We start from the raw sequence: 14,800 nt of genomic DNA, 5'->3' as shown, positions 1-14,800 counted from the left end.
GGAATCATCTGAGCGAGCCATTGCGGATAACTTCAACAAATACATGAGAGTTGAAAACGTAATCTCCATATCCAAACAAAACCTTAAATGAATGAAACCAGAAAAAGAAAAAGAAAAATATTGTTAAGAGATAAAAAGCCAAAAAAACACACGAATCCCAAGAAAACAGGAATTAACTTGACTAACAGCAATCGGGAACCAATTGGGCTTCGTTTTGTTTCGCACTTGCCCACTGATGCTCATCATACTCTTCCGCCAATAAATAAAGTAAATACCAAAAAGATAAAATAAAAAATTACATCACAATTTTCTTTTCTTTTTTTTTTTTTTAAAGAAAAGGAAAAGAACAGACAGGAAAACAAACACATGGTGTCACTCACACATGGAAAGGAAGCGAAAAGACTCGGACTCACTGTCTCCCTCTCTCTCCCTCACAAACACACACATTCTCACTCAATAACGCTGGTTCTAACTCCATTGACGGAGCTCTCAGTTGTGTCTTTCTCAGAAAGTGAATTCCCTGGTAGTTTTCTTTCTTTCTTTTTCTCTCTTTTTTTTTTTTTTTTTTTTTTGATTTTGATTTTGTGGTACACTTTTTTTGTTACTTTGTGTGATTTGGATGGCAGTTAAAAACGGACGTTTCTGTTGCCCTAGATTCTGTGATGCTCTCTCTGATCTGATCTCCGTACCTTTTCCTAATTTTTTTATTCATGTTTAGTCACTATTAAGTCGCCTTTATGGACGCTGAATTTCTTGTAAATTGTTCAAGTTGCATGAAGATCTGAATTTGACAAAACCATGATCGCTGTTTGTCGTTGTTGGATTAGTTTGATTTGAAAGCTTGTCGGGGGAAGCTTACACTGTGTGAGCTTGCCTTTCACCATTTACACTATTTTTCTTTCTAAAGCAGAATTTGTGTGAACTCCATGAGGATTTAGGATTGGATGGTGAGGAATTGAGGTGTTGATGCTGCTCAGGCGGAGAAGCTGGGTTTCTGGGAAGTAACGACCAGAGAGTTCTTGGGCATTTGCAGTGTACGGGGAGGTACTTTCTTTTGTCGATTTGAATCTTAATGAATGTTGTCATTTTTTGATGGCTATGTATGTCCTGCTTGTTGGTTGGAGGATATGTTGCAATCTGAGCTACTATTGTATCAGTGTATTTGTTCTAAATTCTGGGTCGTGTTTTGTGATAATGTTTTAGTGATTTTTTGGGATCTGGAGTGGACAGGGTTATGGGAAATGGATATTGTGAAAGTTCGTTTGTTGGGGCTCTGATTTGTCAGTGCTAAACAACTAAACAAGGGTTTGGATTTTGGGGGGTTGCTGAAATTGGGTGCTGTAATCATATTGTGATGCTGGGAATATTTTTTTTTTTTTTTTTTTTTTTTGGGACTTAAAAAAAGCACATAGGAAATATAACTTGTAAATTGGTTAGTTATTCCCAACTTCCCCTCTTTCAATTGTCAGTGAAAGATCGGCAAACTGTGTGGTGTTTAGAATTTGGACTTGCAGCTTTATGATAGCTCTGGGATATTTCGTTTTAAAGGATTGGAGGGCATGGGCAATTGAAAAAGAAATTTGAATGGTACAATTTGCAACTATTAACCAGAGACCGACATTTACACAGACACACACATACACATATAGCACCTCACTCTTGGATCTTAGTCTTGGTTTTTATGATTTTTCTTATGAGCATATTTATGTGGTATGCATATCCAGGATTCATTAGTTTAGTAGAATTGATTAGTTGGCTTGATTTGCAGGTGGCCCAAGAGAGAGTTGAAGTGGTGTTTCGGTGGAAATGTCAAAACCTCCCTCCCCTGAACCACGAGAGTTCCTATCCTCTTCTACTTCTCGCCCTAGGTTAGCATTTTCTCTTTATTTGATCTCCTTAATGTGGTAACCAATTTAGCACTTTTTGCACTTTGGAAAGTAAATCTGTTATGCACCTGTATTGATGATAAATTGAAAGAGTTTAAAAGAAAATTATAAAGGAGCTCCAAACTTTAATTCATTAAAATACTTTTTTTTTTTTGACAAGTTAATTCATTAAAATACTTGTCATCATAATCTTTTTGGATTCTCTTTTAGAAGTTCAAATCAATGTAGATTTATTGTCTTGCAGTGTTAAATACAATATATATATATATATATATATATATATATATATATATATATATATATATATATATATATATATATATATATATATATATATTGTATGTGTTGCTAACTTTGAATACTGAATTTGCTTATTACATACAGGGAATTAAATGGAACAGCAACTATGGATGATCCAGAAGACACGATGGCTACTGTTGCTCATTTTGTTGAGCAACTACATGCCAACATGTCGTCACAAAATGAGAAAGAACTTATTACAGCACGTTTGCTAGGTATTGCTAGAGCAAGAAAAGAAGCTAGGATGCTTATTGGTTCCCATGGCCAAGCAATGCCATTATTCATAAGCATTCTCAGGAGTAGCACCTCTGTGGCAAAAGTTAATGTTGCTGCAACACTTAGTCTTCTGTGCAAGGATGAAGACTTGCGGCTAAAGGTGCTTCTAGGTGGGTGCATCCCACCATTACTCTCACTCTTGAAGTCTGAATCAACTGAGGCTAGGAAGGCAGCGGCAGAGGCAATATATGAAGTTTCCTCTGGTGGGCTTTCAGATGATCATGTTGGTGTGAAAATATTTGTTACAGAAGGTGTTGTACCAACCTTGTGGGATCAGCTAAATCCAAAGAACAAGCAGGACAAAGTGGTTGAGGGATTTGTTACTGGGGCTTTGAGAAATCTTTGTGGTGATAAGGATGGTTACTGGAGAGCGACCCTTGAGGCTGGAGGAGTAGATATCATTGTGGGTATTCTGTCTTCTGATAATGCTGCTTCTCAGTCCAATGCCGCTTCTCTATTGGCCCGTCTGATGTTAGCTTTCAGTGATAGCATCCAAAAAGTAATAGATTCTGGAGCTGTTAAAGCCTTGCTTTGGCTCGTAGGCCAGGAAAATGATATTTCTGTCCGTGCTAGTGCTGCTGATGCTTTAGAGGCTCTTTCTTCAAAGTCAACCAGAGCAAAGAAAGCAATTGTTGATGCTGATGGTGTTCCGGTTCTTATTGGGGCAGTAGTTGCTCCTTCTAAAGAGTGTATGCAAGGTGAATGCGGCCAGGCTTTACAGGGGCATGCAACACGAGCTTTAGCAAATATCTATGGTGGGATGTCTGCTCTAATACTCTATCTTGGAGAACTTTCACAGTCCCCTCGCCTAGCTGCGCCAGTTGCTGATATAGTTGGAGCACTTGCCTACACTCTGATGGTCTTTGAGCACAACTCTGATGTAAACAAGGAACCTTTTGATGTGACACATTTAGAAGATATTCTTGTAATGCTTCTAAAGCCTCGTGATAATAAGCTGATCCAAGATCGTGTCCTTGAGGCTATGGCTAGCCTATATGGCAATATCTATCTCTCAAGATGTCTCGATCATGCAGAAGCAAAGAGGGTGCTTACTGGACTGATAACAATGGCTATTGCTGATGTGCGAGACTATTTGATACTGTCTTTAACAAGCTTATGCTGTGATGGCGTAGGCATCTGGGAAGCAATTCGAAAGAGAGAAGGAATTCAGTTACTGATATCATTGCTGGGATTAGCCAGTGAGCAGCATCAAGACTATGCCGTTCAGTTGCTTGCAATCTTGGCTGACCAAGTTGATGACAGCAAGTGGGCCATCACTGCTGCTGGTGGTATTCCTCCACTGGTGCAGTTGTTAGAGACAGGATCTCAGAAGGCAAAGGAGGATGCAGCACATGTTCTGTGGAACTTGTGCTGTCACAGTGAAGACATTCGTGCCTGTGTTGAGAGTGCTGGAGCCATCCCAGCATTCTTATGGCTTCTAAAAAGTGGTGGATCAAGAGGGCAAGAAGCCTCAGCTTTGGCACTGACAAAGCTTATCCGAACAGCTGATTCTGCCACGATAAATCAGTTACTGGCTTTGCTCCTAGGAGATTCTCCAAGCTCAAAGGCCCATACAATTAAAGTTTTGGGCCATGTACTTACAATGGCATCACACAAGGATCTTGTGCATAAGGGTTCTGCAGCTAATAAAGGGCTGAGGTCTCTTGTTGAGGTTCTTAACTCATCAAATGAAGAATCCCAAGAGTATGCAGCTTCTGTCCTAGCTGATCTGTTCAGCACTAGACAAGATATTTGTGATAGTCTTGCAACTGATGAGATTGTTCATCCTTGCATGAAGCTTTTAACCAGCAAAACTCAAGTTGTTGCAACGCAGTCCGCTCGGGCATTGGGTGCTCTGTCCCGGCCAACCAAGTCTAAAACTACGAACAAGATGTGTTATCTTGCTGAAGGGGATGTCAAGCCTCTAATCAAGTTGGCTAAGACTTCTTCTATTGATGCTGCGGAAACTGCAGTTGCTGCACTGGCCAATCTTCTCTCTGATTCGCAGATTGCTGCAGAAGCCCTTACAGAAGATATTGTTTCAGCTTTGACAAGAGTACTGGGAGAAGGAACATCAGAAGGTAAGCAGAATGCTTCACGTGCCCTCCACCAATTGCTTAAACATTTTCCAGTAGGTGATGTATTGACAGGGAATTCTCAGTGCCGCTTCGCTATACTAGCGCTTGTTGATTCTTTAAATGCAATGGATATGGATGGGACTGATGCCACTGATGCTTTAGAAGTAGTTGCACTCCTGGCTAGGACAAAACAAGGTGTGCACTTAACTAACCCTCCATGGTCTGCCCTTGCTGAAGTTCCATCAAGCTTAGAGCCTCTTGTTTACTGTCTGGCTGAGGGGCCTCCTCCTGTGCAAGATAAGGCCATAGAAATTTTGTCTAGATTTTGTTGGGACCAACCAGTTGTAGTGGCTGACTTGTTGGTTGCAAGATCAAGATCGATGGGTTCACTAGCTAATAGGATACTGAACTCATCCAGCTTAGAAGTGAGAGTTGGAGGGTCTTCACTGCTCATTTGTGCTGCAAAAGAACACAAACAGCAGTCACTGGAAGCACTTGATGTGTCTGGATATTTAAAACCACTTATATATGCTTTAGTGGAAATGATGAAGCAAAATTCTAACTGTTCCTCTATGGAAATTGAAGTCAGAACTCCGAAAGGTTATATGGAAAGAACTGCATTCCCAGAAGGAGAGGAGTTTGATGTTCCTGACCCAGCCACCGTCTTGGGGGGCACTGTTGCCTTGTGGTTGCTATCAATATTTGCTTCCTTCTGTGCAAATAACAAACTCACTATTATGGAAGCTGGTGGAGTTGAGGCCCTCTCTGACAAGCTTGCAAACTACACTTCCAATCCACAGGTATATCCAGATTTAGATATTCTAGTGGCCAAGTGTTTTTCCTTCAGTGTGTACTGCCTCACCTTTTGCTTTACTGCTCTATGGGATGAGTCTTACAGGACTTGTTACTAGCTAGTAGTATGAATTAAATGTGGCATCATATGTTATAGATGATCAATGATGTTGAAAAAATAAATCTGGCATAAGTTGATAACTCTTTAAAATGTGAGAGATGTAATCATATTGAATCTTACACATGCTTAAGAGATGTTGATGATTTTATCTATACACTATAAAAAGGTTATCACCCAGTGTTGGTCACACCTACGTGGAATCCTTGGAGGGGTGGCTCGGATATGGTCCTACCTTTCAACAGTTTTTGCATGAAGTGGCCCAAGACTTCACCATTGCACGAGGCAATGGACCTATAATTTAAGGCTTATAGTAGAAATTTTATTGTAAAACTCCTTGCATTTTTTTTTCTTTCCAAATTCTACCTAATCCAAATTAGTGGCCCATTGCATGTAACTTGAATGCTGAATGGTTATTTCTCTGCCATATGAATATGTCACTACATTTTTTGCAAATATAGATTGTGCCGTGGATGTGAAGCTCAGATTAGTATTTGAATAGTGTGACAGGGGAATGAAATTGAGAAAGGAGAGAAGAACAATGGAGAGAAAGGGGTGGGGGTATGTTGAAGAGGAGAGGGTTTCAGTGTCTTTAATAGGTTTGCACATGTAGTAATGTACTTAAAGGCTTTTTAAGATGAGTCTAACATGCAACAAAAAGAATATTTCCTGAAATACTGGTGTTCCCACCAGAATTCTGCATGCTAGATTCTCATTCCCAGATAAAATGTATTGGTTTCTGATTCTTTTTAGTAGTTGTTGTAGCTGTTATTGCGTAGTTGATATACTGGTATGCATGCTTAAGTTTAAGAATGATTTGACTTGGTTTTTGTGGCTGAACCAAACAATAATCTTCATCAACAGGCAGAATATGAGGATACAGAAGGTATATGGATTAGTTCCCTGCTCCTGGCTATTTTGTTCCAAGATCCAAATGTTGTTTTGTCTCCTGCAACTATGCGAATCATACCTTCACTTGCTCTTTTGCTGAGATCTGATGAAGTGATTGATAGATTCTTTGCTGCCCAGACAACGGCTAGTCTTGTTTGTAATGGTGGTAAGGGAATAAATCTTGCCGTTGCAAATTCAGGCGCTGTTGCTGGGTTAATAACCCTAATTGGTTATGTGGAGTCGGATATGCCGAATCTTGTTGCTTTATCAGAAGAATTGTCTCTGGCACGAAACCCTGATCAAGTTGTACTGGAGCGCCTTTTTGATATTGAAGATGTAAGAGTTGGGTTCACTGCACGCAAATCTATTCCTCTGTTGGTGGATCTCTTGAGACCAATTCCAGATAGGCCAGGTGCCCCTCCAATAGCTGTTCAGCTCTTGACTCGTATTGCAGATGGAAGTGATACAAACAAATTAATCATGGCTGAAGCTGGAGCTCTGGATGCTCTGACGAAGTACCTGTCTTTGAGCCCCCAGGACTCGACAGAGGCTACTATAGCTGAACTACTGAGAATATTGTTTAGCAATTCTGATCTTATTCGATTTGAAGCATCAGCTAGTTCCTTGAATCAACTCATAGCCGTTCTGCGTATGGGGTCCAGAAGTGCTAGATTCAGTGCTGCACGGGCTCTCCATGAGCTTTTTGATGCTGAGAACATTAGAGATTCTGAATTAGCCTGGCAGGCTGTTCAGCCATTGGTTGACATGCTTAATGCTGCATCAGCAAGTGAGCAAGAGGCTGCTCTTGTTGCCTTAATCAAGCTGACTTCAGGAAGTTCTTCTAAAGCAGCCTTGTTGACCGATGTGGAAGGAAACCCACTAGAGAGTTTATACAAAGTATTATCTTCCTCCTCATCCTTGGAATTGAAGAGGAATGCTGCGCAACTCTGTTGTGTTCTGTTTGGTAATACTAAATTTAGAGAAAATCCAATTGCCTCTGAATGCATACAACCCCTTACATTGCTCATGCAGTCTGATTCAAGTACAGCAGTAGAATCTGGGGTTTGTGCTTTTGAAAGATTGTTGGATGATGAACAGCAGGTGGAGCTTGCAGCGGCCTGCGATGTTGTGGATCTCCTTGTTGGCTTAGTTTCTGGGACAAATCATCGGCTTATTGAGGCTAGCATCTGCGCTCTCATAAAGTTGGGTAAAGACCGGACTCCACGCAAATTGGATATGGTCAAAGCTGGCATTATTGATAATTGTCTTGAGCTACTCCCACTTGCACCTAGTTCATTATGCTCCTCAATTGCAGAACTGTTCCGCATTTTAACAAATAGTAATGCAATTGCTAGAAGCACAGCTGCCGCAAAAATAGTAGAACCGCTTTTCCTGGTTTTACTTCGTCCAGATTTCGATTTGTGGGGACAGCACAGTTCCTTGCAAGCGCTAGTAAATATTCTGGAGAAGCCACAGAGCCTTGCAACTTTGAAACTTACTCCTAGTCAAGTCATTGAGCCTCTGATTTCGTTTCTGGAATCCCCATCTCAAGCCATCCAGCAGCTTGGCACAGAATTGCTCGCTCATCTTCTTGCTCAGGAACATTTTCAGCAAGATATTACAACCAAAAATGCAGTCGTACCCCTTGTGCAGCTTGCAGGAATTGGAATATTGAACTTACAGCAAACAGCAATAAAAGCATTAGAAAAAATATCCACAAGCTGGCCAAAGGCAGTTGCTGATGCTGGAGGAATTTTTGAGCTTGCAAAGGTTATAATTCAAGACGACCCTCAGCCACCTCATACATTGTGGGAATCAGCTGCTTTGGTTCTCTCTAATGTTCTGAGTTTTAATGCCGAGTATTACTTTAAAGTTCCTCTGGTTGTTCTTGTGAAAATGTTGCACTCAACACTGGAGAGCACCATCACGGTGGCCCTTAATGCCTTACTTGTTCATGAAAGGAGCGATGCTTCAAGTGCTGAACAGATGACTGAATCTGGTGCAATAGATGCTTTGTTGGACCTTTTAAGATCTCATCAGTGTGAAGAACCTTCTGGAACATTACTTGAAGCCCTATTTAACAATGTGAGGATACGAGAGATGAAGGTTTCCAAATATGCAATAGCACCTTTATCGCAATATCTTCTTGACCCACAAACCAGGTCACAATCTGGCAAGCTCCTTGCAGCTCTTGCCCTTGGGGACCTTTCACAACATGAAGGACTTGCTAGAGCTAGTGATTCTGTTTCTGCATGTCGTGCATTAATAAGCTTGCTTGAAGATCAACCGACAGAAGAAATGACGGTGGTGGCGATTTGTGCATTGCAAAACTTCGTCATGCACAGCAGAACCAACAGGCGAGCTGTTGCAGAAGCGGGTGGCATATTGGTAGTTCAGGAATTATTGCTTTCTCCTAATCCAGAAGTTTCTGGGCAGGCAGCACTGCTGATCAAATTTTTATTTTCTAATCACACACTTCAAGAATATGTGTCAAATGAGCTCATCAGATCTTTGACAGGTGAGTTACAATTGAAGAAGTCTAATCCTCTTTTTCTTTATTAATATGTTAATATATTATTTTACAAACTAGCCAATGCTTTTCTTTAATCTTATATCTCCATCAAGGCATATGCATTTATTAATTGCTAGTGTATACATTAATAATCAGTTAATGTTTTATAGTTAGCTTCCTCAATGTGCATATATTTAAGTGCAGTTACAAACTCAATAAACCATACTCATACACCAAGTCCTAAGTGTAGTAAAGTTGTCTGTTACATAGCTAATGTATTTGGGCTCTTGGTAGCAAGTCAGTCAGATGCAAAACTGTATTGACTAAGATTGCCATTGGTAGCAAAATATACCATAATCCATCAAAAAAAAAAATTCTTTTTTTTCTTCTTCTTCTTCTGGCTTTTCTTATGGTTAACCTTGTCAAAGAGAAGTACCGCAATTTCTGTAAGGATAAATATGCATTTGAGTCCCATGCCACATTCCTTGAAAGAATACAGTATCTTGCATTGATCAGAGCATAGTTCTTAATGTCAAGCGAAAGAGGAAAAAGAAACTAGAGGGCATTTCTTTAGTACTCAATTTGGAGTTTACTAAAGTCAACCAGGTACCTAATCTATTAAGGAGACTACTCAAAAGAGTAACTTCTGGAGGAGAAAGTTCTTTTTTTTAATGAATAATAATTTATTAAAAGAAAAATTCAAAGCCCTCGCACACGAAAGTATGCTAGAGAGACAGCCACCATAAAAGATTCAAAGAAAGAGAAATTAGGGACAGGCTACAGCCTAATTAAAGAGAGATTTCAAACAAGAGGATTTTAAATAGAGCACATTGGACTCGCAATTTTCAAATAGGCACTGATTTCTTTCTCTCCAAATGCTCCACATTAAGAAAACATGAATAACTTTCTAGATAGCTTATCAAAGAAAGACTTCAACAAAGATAACTAGAACTTGCTTGCTTATCCTGGTAATGGGTCTGATCTCAAAACCATGCCTGTTAGACTAGTAGCCTTGTGATAGGACATGCCTGGATAGTTGCTCCAAAAAAGATTTTCACATCTGATACTTAGATCAAGAGGAGGTGTAATTGTTAATTGTTCTATTCTTAAGAAGTATGAATTCTAACATCGTGTTGCAAGATATGTCCTTTCATGTCTAAATAACCTTCTGAGAATTTTTCGAGCTTTGGAAGCTAACTGCTGTTATAACCATATATAAAAAATAGCCCAGAGAAGAATATTTCTAAACAAAGCATTTAATCCTTAGTAAGAGTAATATAGTACATGTACTAAAGAAATGTTAACACAAAAAATATGAACAAAACTGGGTGAAGATAGTGGATTGGCATAGCATGTACAAGCAAACAACTTTAGCTTACCTTTATTATTTTCTTTTAGTAAGTTTTTTAAACACTGGTCAATGTGTTGAGAGGTGGGGTACCCTCTTGCTTTACATTCCAACAATGGTCAACGTGTTGAGAGGTGGTGTACCCTCTTGCTTTACATTCCATTTAAACATTGAATCTTGTTGTCGCTTTGTTTTGCAGCTGCACTAGAGAGAGAGTTGTGGTCCACAGCAACTATCAATGAAGAGGTTTTGAGAACCTTAAATGTGATATTTACGAACTTTCCTAAGCTCCATACCTCCGAAGCAGCAACGCTCTGCATTCCCCATTTGGTAGGAGCACTTAAATCTGGTAATGAGGCGGCTCAGGATTCTGTATTGGACACCCTATGCTTGTTAAAACATTCTTGGTCAACAATTCCAATAGATATTGCAAAGTCACAGGCCATGATTGCAGCCGAAGCAATTCCCATCCTGCAAATGCTCATGAAGACCTGCCCACCAAGTTTCCATGACAGAGCAGACAGCCTGTTGCACTGCTTACCTGGCTGTTTGACTGTTACTATTAAGCGTGGGAACAACCTGAAGCAGGCCATGGGAGGAACAAATGCCTTTTGTAGATTGACAATAGGCAATGGTCCTCCAAGACAAACCAAGGTATTTCTTCCACTGAGTCGAGATGTGCCAAAATATTTCCTTGCTCATATACTTACTTATAATCCTACTTTTGGGTAGGGTGCTGAGATATTGATCTGATGGAATTTTAGAATGTGACTCATTGTTGCTTTTTGTTGGATTGTTTTCATCTGCTGGTGAGTCCCCATGTTTTGATTGCCTTCAGAGTCGCCATCTAATCGTAAGCCAACAAAGTGTTTTAGAATATTATTGTTCTTTGAATGATTTGGGAGAACCTTGAGCTGCCACTTACCTTAGCTCTCATTGGCAATGCATGCATCGTTTTCTTTCTTGACTCAAATCTTATTACTTACTTTACCTTTAAATTAAATAGCATATAGTTAACAGGAGAAGTGCAAAATTGCACATCTTATATATCATATTACATTTATTTCTAATATAACTGAAGCTTGGGCAGACCATTGACTTTGTAACCTCGTGGTACCTCTCCTCTCATCCAGGAAAGAGGTTTGGGCTTCGACCTATGATAGGTGTGGGATTTGTAGGAAGAACACATTCTTCTATTGATTAAAATGAAGCAAATAATAATAACAATATAAAAAAATAATAATAATAATAATAAAATTTTGGGAAAGCAGGATACGAGGTTTCCATCACGCGTCAGTTGCTCTATTTTCCTTCTTCTTTTTTTGTATTATTTTGTGAAATGTATGCTGATAATTATGATAAGTTGCCAGCTCTTGTTTCTTCATCACTCCAAGTTTTATGCTCCTAGGACTTCTCTTCCCTTTAATATCTCTCTATCTCTCACGCACGCAAGTGCACACAGTTCCCTTTTTAACACTTTCTTTTTGCCACATAAAACCATTAATTCATGTCATTTTGTTATAATTTACATGCCTCTTCTCACATAAGAGCATTCCATGATTTGTCAGTTGCACAAAACAATCAAACATATACTTTGGGTAAATATATTTTGACCTTATGAGATTCGGCATTAAAATATCGAACTCCCTAAAAGCTTTGTTTATAACACTTACCGCCTCACGGTCATGTCCAAAGTGTAAAAGCTAACATCTAAACAACACTTGACCTCCTAGCCAACACAAAAATGTCATGTTACTAAACATATTTTTACTTTTTTCTTCATTTTATCACTTATTTATTTATAATATAAAAAGGAAATCCAATAAATATTTTTTTCTTTTCATTTTCATGTAAGAAAAGGCAAATTAATTTAGCTTATATAGGAGGATTTTGTGGTTGAAGGTCTGCAGTTAATTCATGATGTCACATAATGTGATTGGCTATTAACTAATTATGTTGACTTACATCTTGAATCTTACTACAAAAGGCTGTGTTTTACAAACTAAACTCTAGGAAGGTTCTATGATCTACAGCCTAACAACAATGAGGTAAAATGTGTTTTTCCCATGTCTTTTTCACTTCCTTTCTGAATAAAGAAATTATCACGTGATCTTTGTTAAATCACCAATTATCTCAAAAGTTTAAGCTGATAGAAAAATATGAAATTTAATATTTAATTAATATTTTAATACTTCTCCTCACGCGTAACGGCGTAAGCTCATACGCTCCCTCAATAAGTAGGATACAATATATACATATTTAGTTGAAATGAGAGATAAGATGTAGAGTCAATGTTCAAACTAAGAACCACTGCATTAATACTATGTTAAATTATTAGTTATTTCAAAAGTTCTAACTGATAAGAAATTGTGCATTTAAACATTTATTCTTGTTTCCTGAATCTTCTTTGTTGAAAAAGATTTAATGGCATGTTATGTTGGTTTGAATTATTTAAAAGCGTGTAAGTATGTGTGCGCACAAACTATATCCTTTACCCCGATATGACATTTTACTTTTTCATATTCATGTTACTTCTTTTTTTTTTTTTTTTTTGATAAGTAAAATATTCATGTTACTTCTACCCCCGAAGGTTTGGAGAATAAGCTTTTTAAGATTAAGATCATGCTCTGACACGGTTTCTTTTCTTCTTGTGTGTGCATGTGTGTTTAAATTTCTGTAAATGGTTTCTAAGTTTGATTTTGGTTCTTAAAATTTTATAAATTGCAGTGTCTCCAAATTTTTAAGTTTAACTCAATTTCATGCCCCTATACTCCTAGTTGTGTATGGTAGTACTATGCACGTTTCTTCTGCATATTGCACAGTTCAAGAACTTGTACTCTATCATGACGTATGAGAGACTTGTTGAAAGATGTTTCACATTGCATGACATGTCAAGTGGTTATTAGATCTAATATTTCAATCAGCTTCAAGTACTCTCAGACTAACATTGTATTGTATCATTATTAGGTAGTGAGCCACAGTACCTCACCTGAATGGAAAGAAGGGTTTACATGGGCATTTGATGTACCTCCAAAGGGACAAAAGCTCCACATCATTTGCAAAAGCAAAAATACTTTTGGGAAGGTAATCAGATACCATTTACATGCTTTTAGCAATGTCCTTATCACCTGGTTGAGCCACTCATTCACATTGCCGTCACCATGCAGTCCCTCAATCTACTGAAAAAGCATAAGCAGTTCATTATCATAAACCTTTCTTGTTTGTATATGACTGTGCACTTTATATTTTGTGGTGGCAAACTGTTGTTGGCCACAATGGTAGGGTTCAATCCCCTCTAAAGCAGTGTTGCTTTCATTTTCCTCTTTTCTTTTTTTGTGTGTCTGGGTAGGTTGTTGCTTTCATGTTTCTGATTGAGAATGGTGGCTTTTTCAGACAACACTGGGAAGAGTGACCATCCAAATTGACAAAGTTGTGAGTGAAGGAGTATACAGCGGATTATTCAGCCTTAATCATGACAGCAACAAAGATGGCTCTTCTCGAACGCTTGAAATCGAGATAATCTGGTCCAACAGGATATCAAATGATGACATGTAAAGAGGTACAATATCTCCATATTAGCAAACACAATAAAGACAGGCGCAGGAAGAGCTACTCAGAAAGCTGAGAAAAGAAGCATTGATGGTTTTCCTGATGGGGTGTGGGAGTTTGGTTTGCTTGTAATTATTCACATCTTTTGCAGGTCCAGTTTTGTAGGTTGAAAGATTAAGCTGCTCGAGGTTAAGTGTAAATTATATTTATTAGTTTGCAGAGGTGATAAGAGGATTGAGCAGGTTTCCCACGTTATAGGGAATCTTAAAGCTGATTAGAAGTTTGTTGTACAGGTCAGTTTGTAGGTCCTGGCAAATTGGCAATTAAACATACTAGGGAGAAATGGCATCTGAAATTGATGGAATTGAGCTTTTTGCACAAAGTGCTGCCTTTCCAACAGTGAAAATGAGCTGTACCTAGCAACTTATTCAATTACGAAAGAAAGCCACTAAACAAAGTGATTCTGATAAAAATCTTACAAGCTGACGCTGCTTGCCTCAGTTTTTTTTCTATTATTTTTATTTTTATTTTTTAGGGCTTGTTTACTCAACACGTAGGACTGGGCATTTACAATTCCAAAAGCCAAAGTTGCTTCGTAGGACTACTTATTCTACTGACAGCGTTCCTCCCGCGAAGTGCTATTGTTTATCTACTCCAGCAATTGAAAATTGGGTAGTAAAAATTCTAATTATTAAGGCCACTAGGAGGTTCAATGGCACACGGCCCTCCACTTTTTCCAGGAAGATATAACTATCAAATTCCACGCCTAACCCTGCAGCCCATTATTATGTAGAATTTTAATGCAAAGTTTGTGAGGGCTGAAAAGGCACTATGGTGTATCTCCGACAACAATACCTAAAGTAGCTATTGAAAATATACAACTATTTATTTTAGCTACTGTTTTTTTTATATTCTCTCCAACATATTCTCTATTTTACTCTCTACTTGCATTTAAATATTATTTTGTGTGGAAAAAAGTGTAAAAGAAATAGGAAGAGAGAGAGAGAAGGAAATAGAGAAAATAATAAAAAACTCTTTGAAGTGCGAATA

At 38.5% G+C, this 14,800-nt stretch overlaps 1 protein-coding gene across 2 annotated transcripts; it reads left to right on the top strand.

Moving 5' to 3' along the window:
* Window positions 1-357: 357 nt before the first annotated feature.
* Window positions 358-14,182, top strand: LOC133867451 (protein CELLULOSE SYNTHASE INTERACTIVE 3). 2 transcript variants are annotated; one of them, XM_062304220.1, is made up of 8 exons: window positions 358-523; window positions 939-1,044; window positions 1,769-1,868; window positions 2,271-5,340; window positions 6,315-8,859; window positions 10,401-10,855; window positions 13,169-13,285; window positions 13,595-14,182. In XM_062304220.1, exons 3-8 carry the CDS (start codon window positions 1,807-1,809, stop codon window positions 13,754-13,756), a joined length of 6,411 nt encoding a protein of 2,136 aa, XP_062160204.1. In that variant the 5' UTR covers window positions 358-523; window positions 939-1,044; window positions 1,769-1,806; the 3' UTR covers window positions 13,757-14,182. The 2 variants fall into 2 exon arrangements, with proteins under 2 accessions (XP_062160204.1, XP_062160203.1); XM_062304219.1 differs by having other exon boundaries at window positions 911-1,044.
* Window positions 14,183-14,800: the final 618 nt, after the last annotated feature.

Source organism: Alnus glutinosa, chromosome 4 (assembly GCF_958979055.1).
Source record: "Alnus glutinosa chromosome 4, dhAlnGlut1.1, whole genome shotgun sequence".
In the NCBI taxonomy this organism is placed as follows: Eukaryota; Viridiplantae; Streptophyta; class Magnoliopsida; order Fagales; family Betulaceae; genus Alnus; species Alnus glutinosa.
Note: the sequence above shows the minus strand (reverse complement) of the source record. Positions and strands in the feature narration are given on the sequence as shown.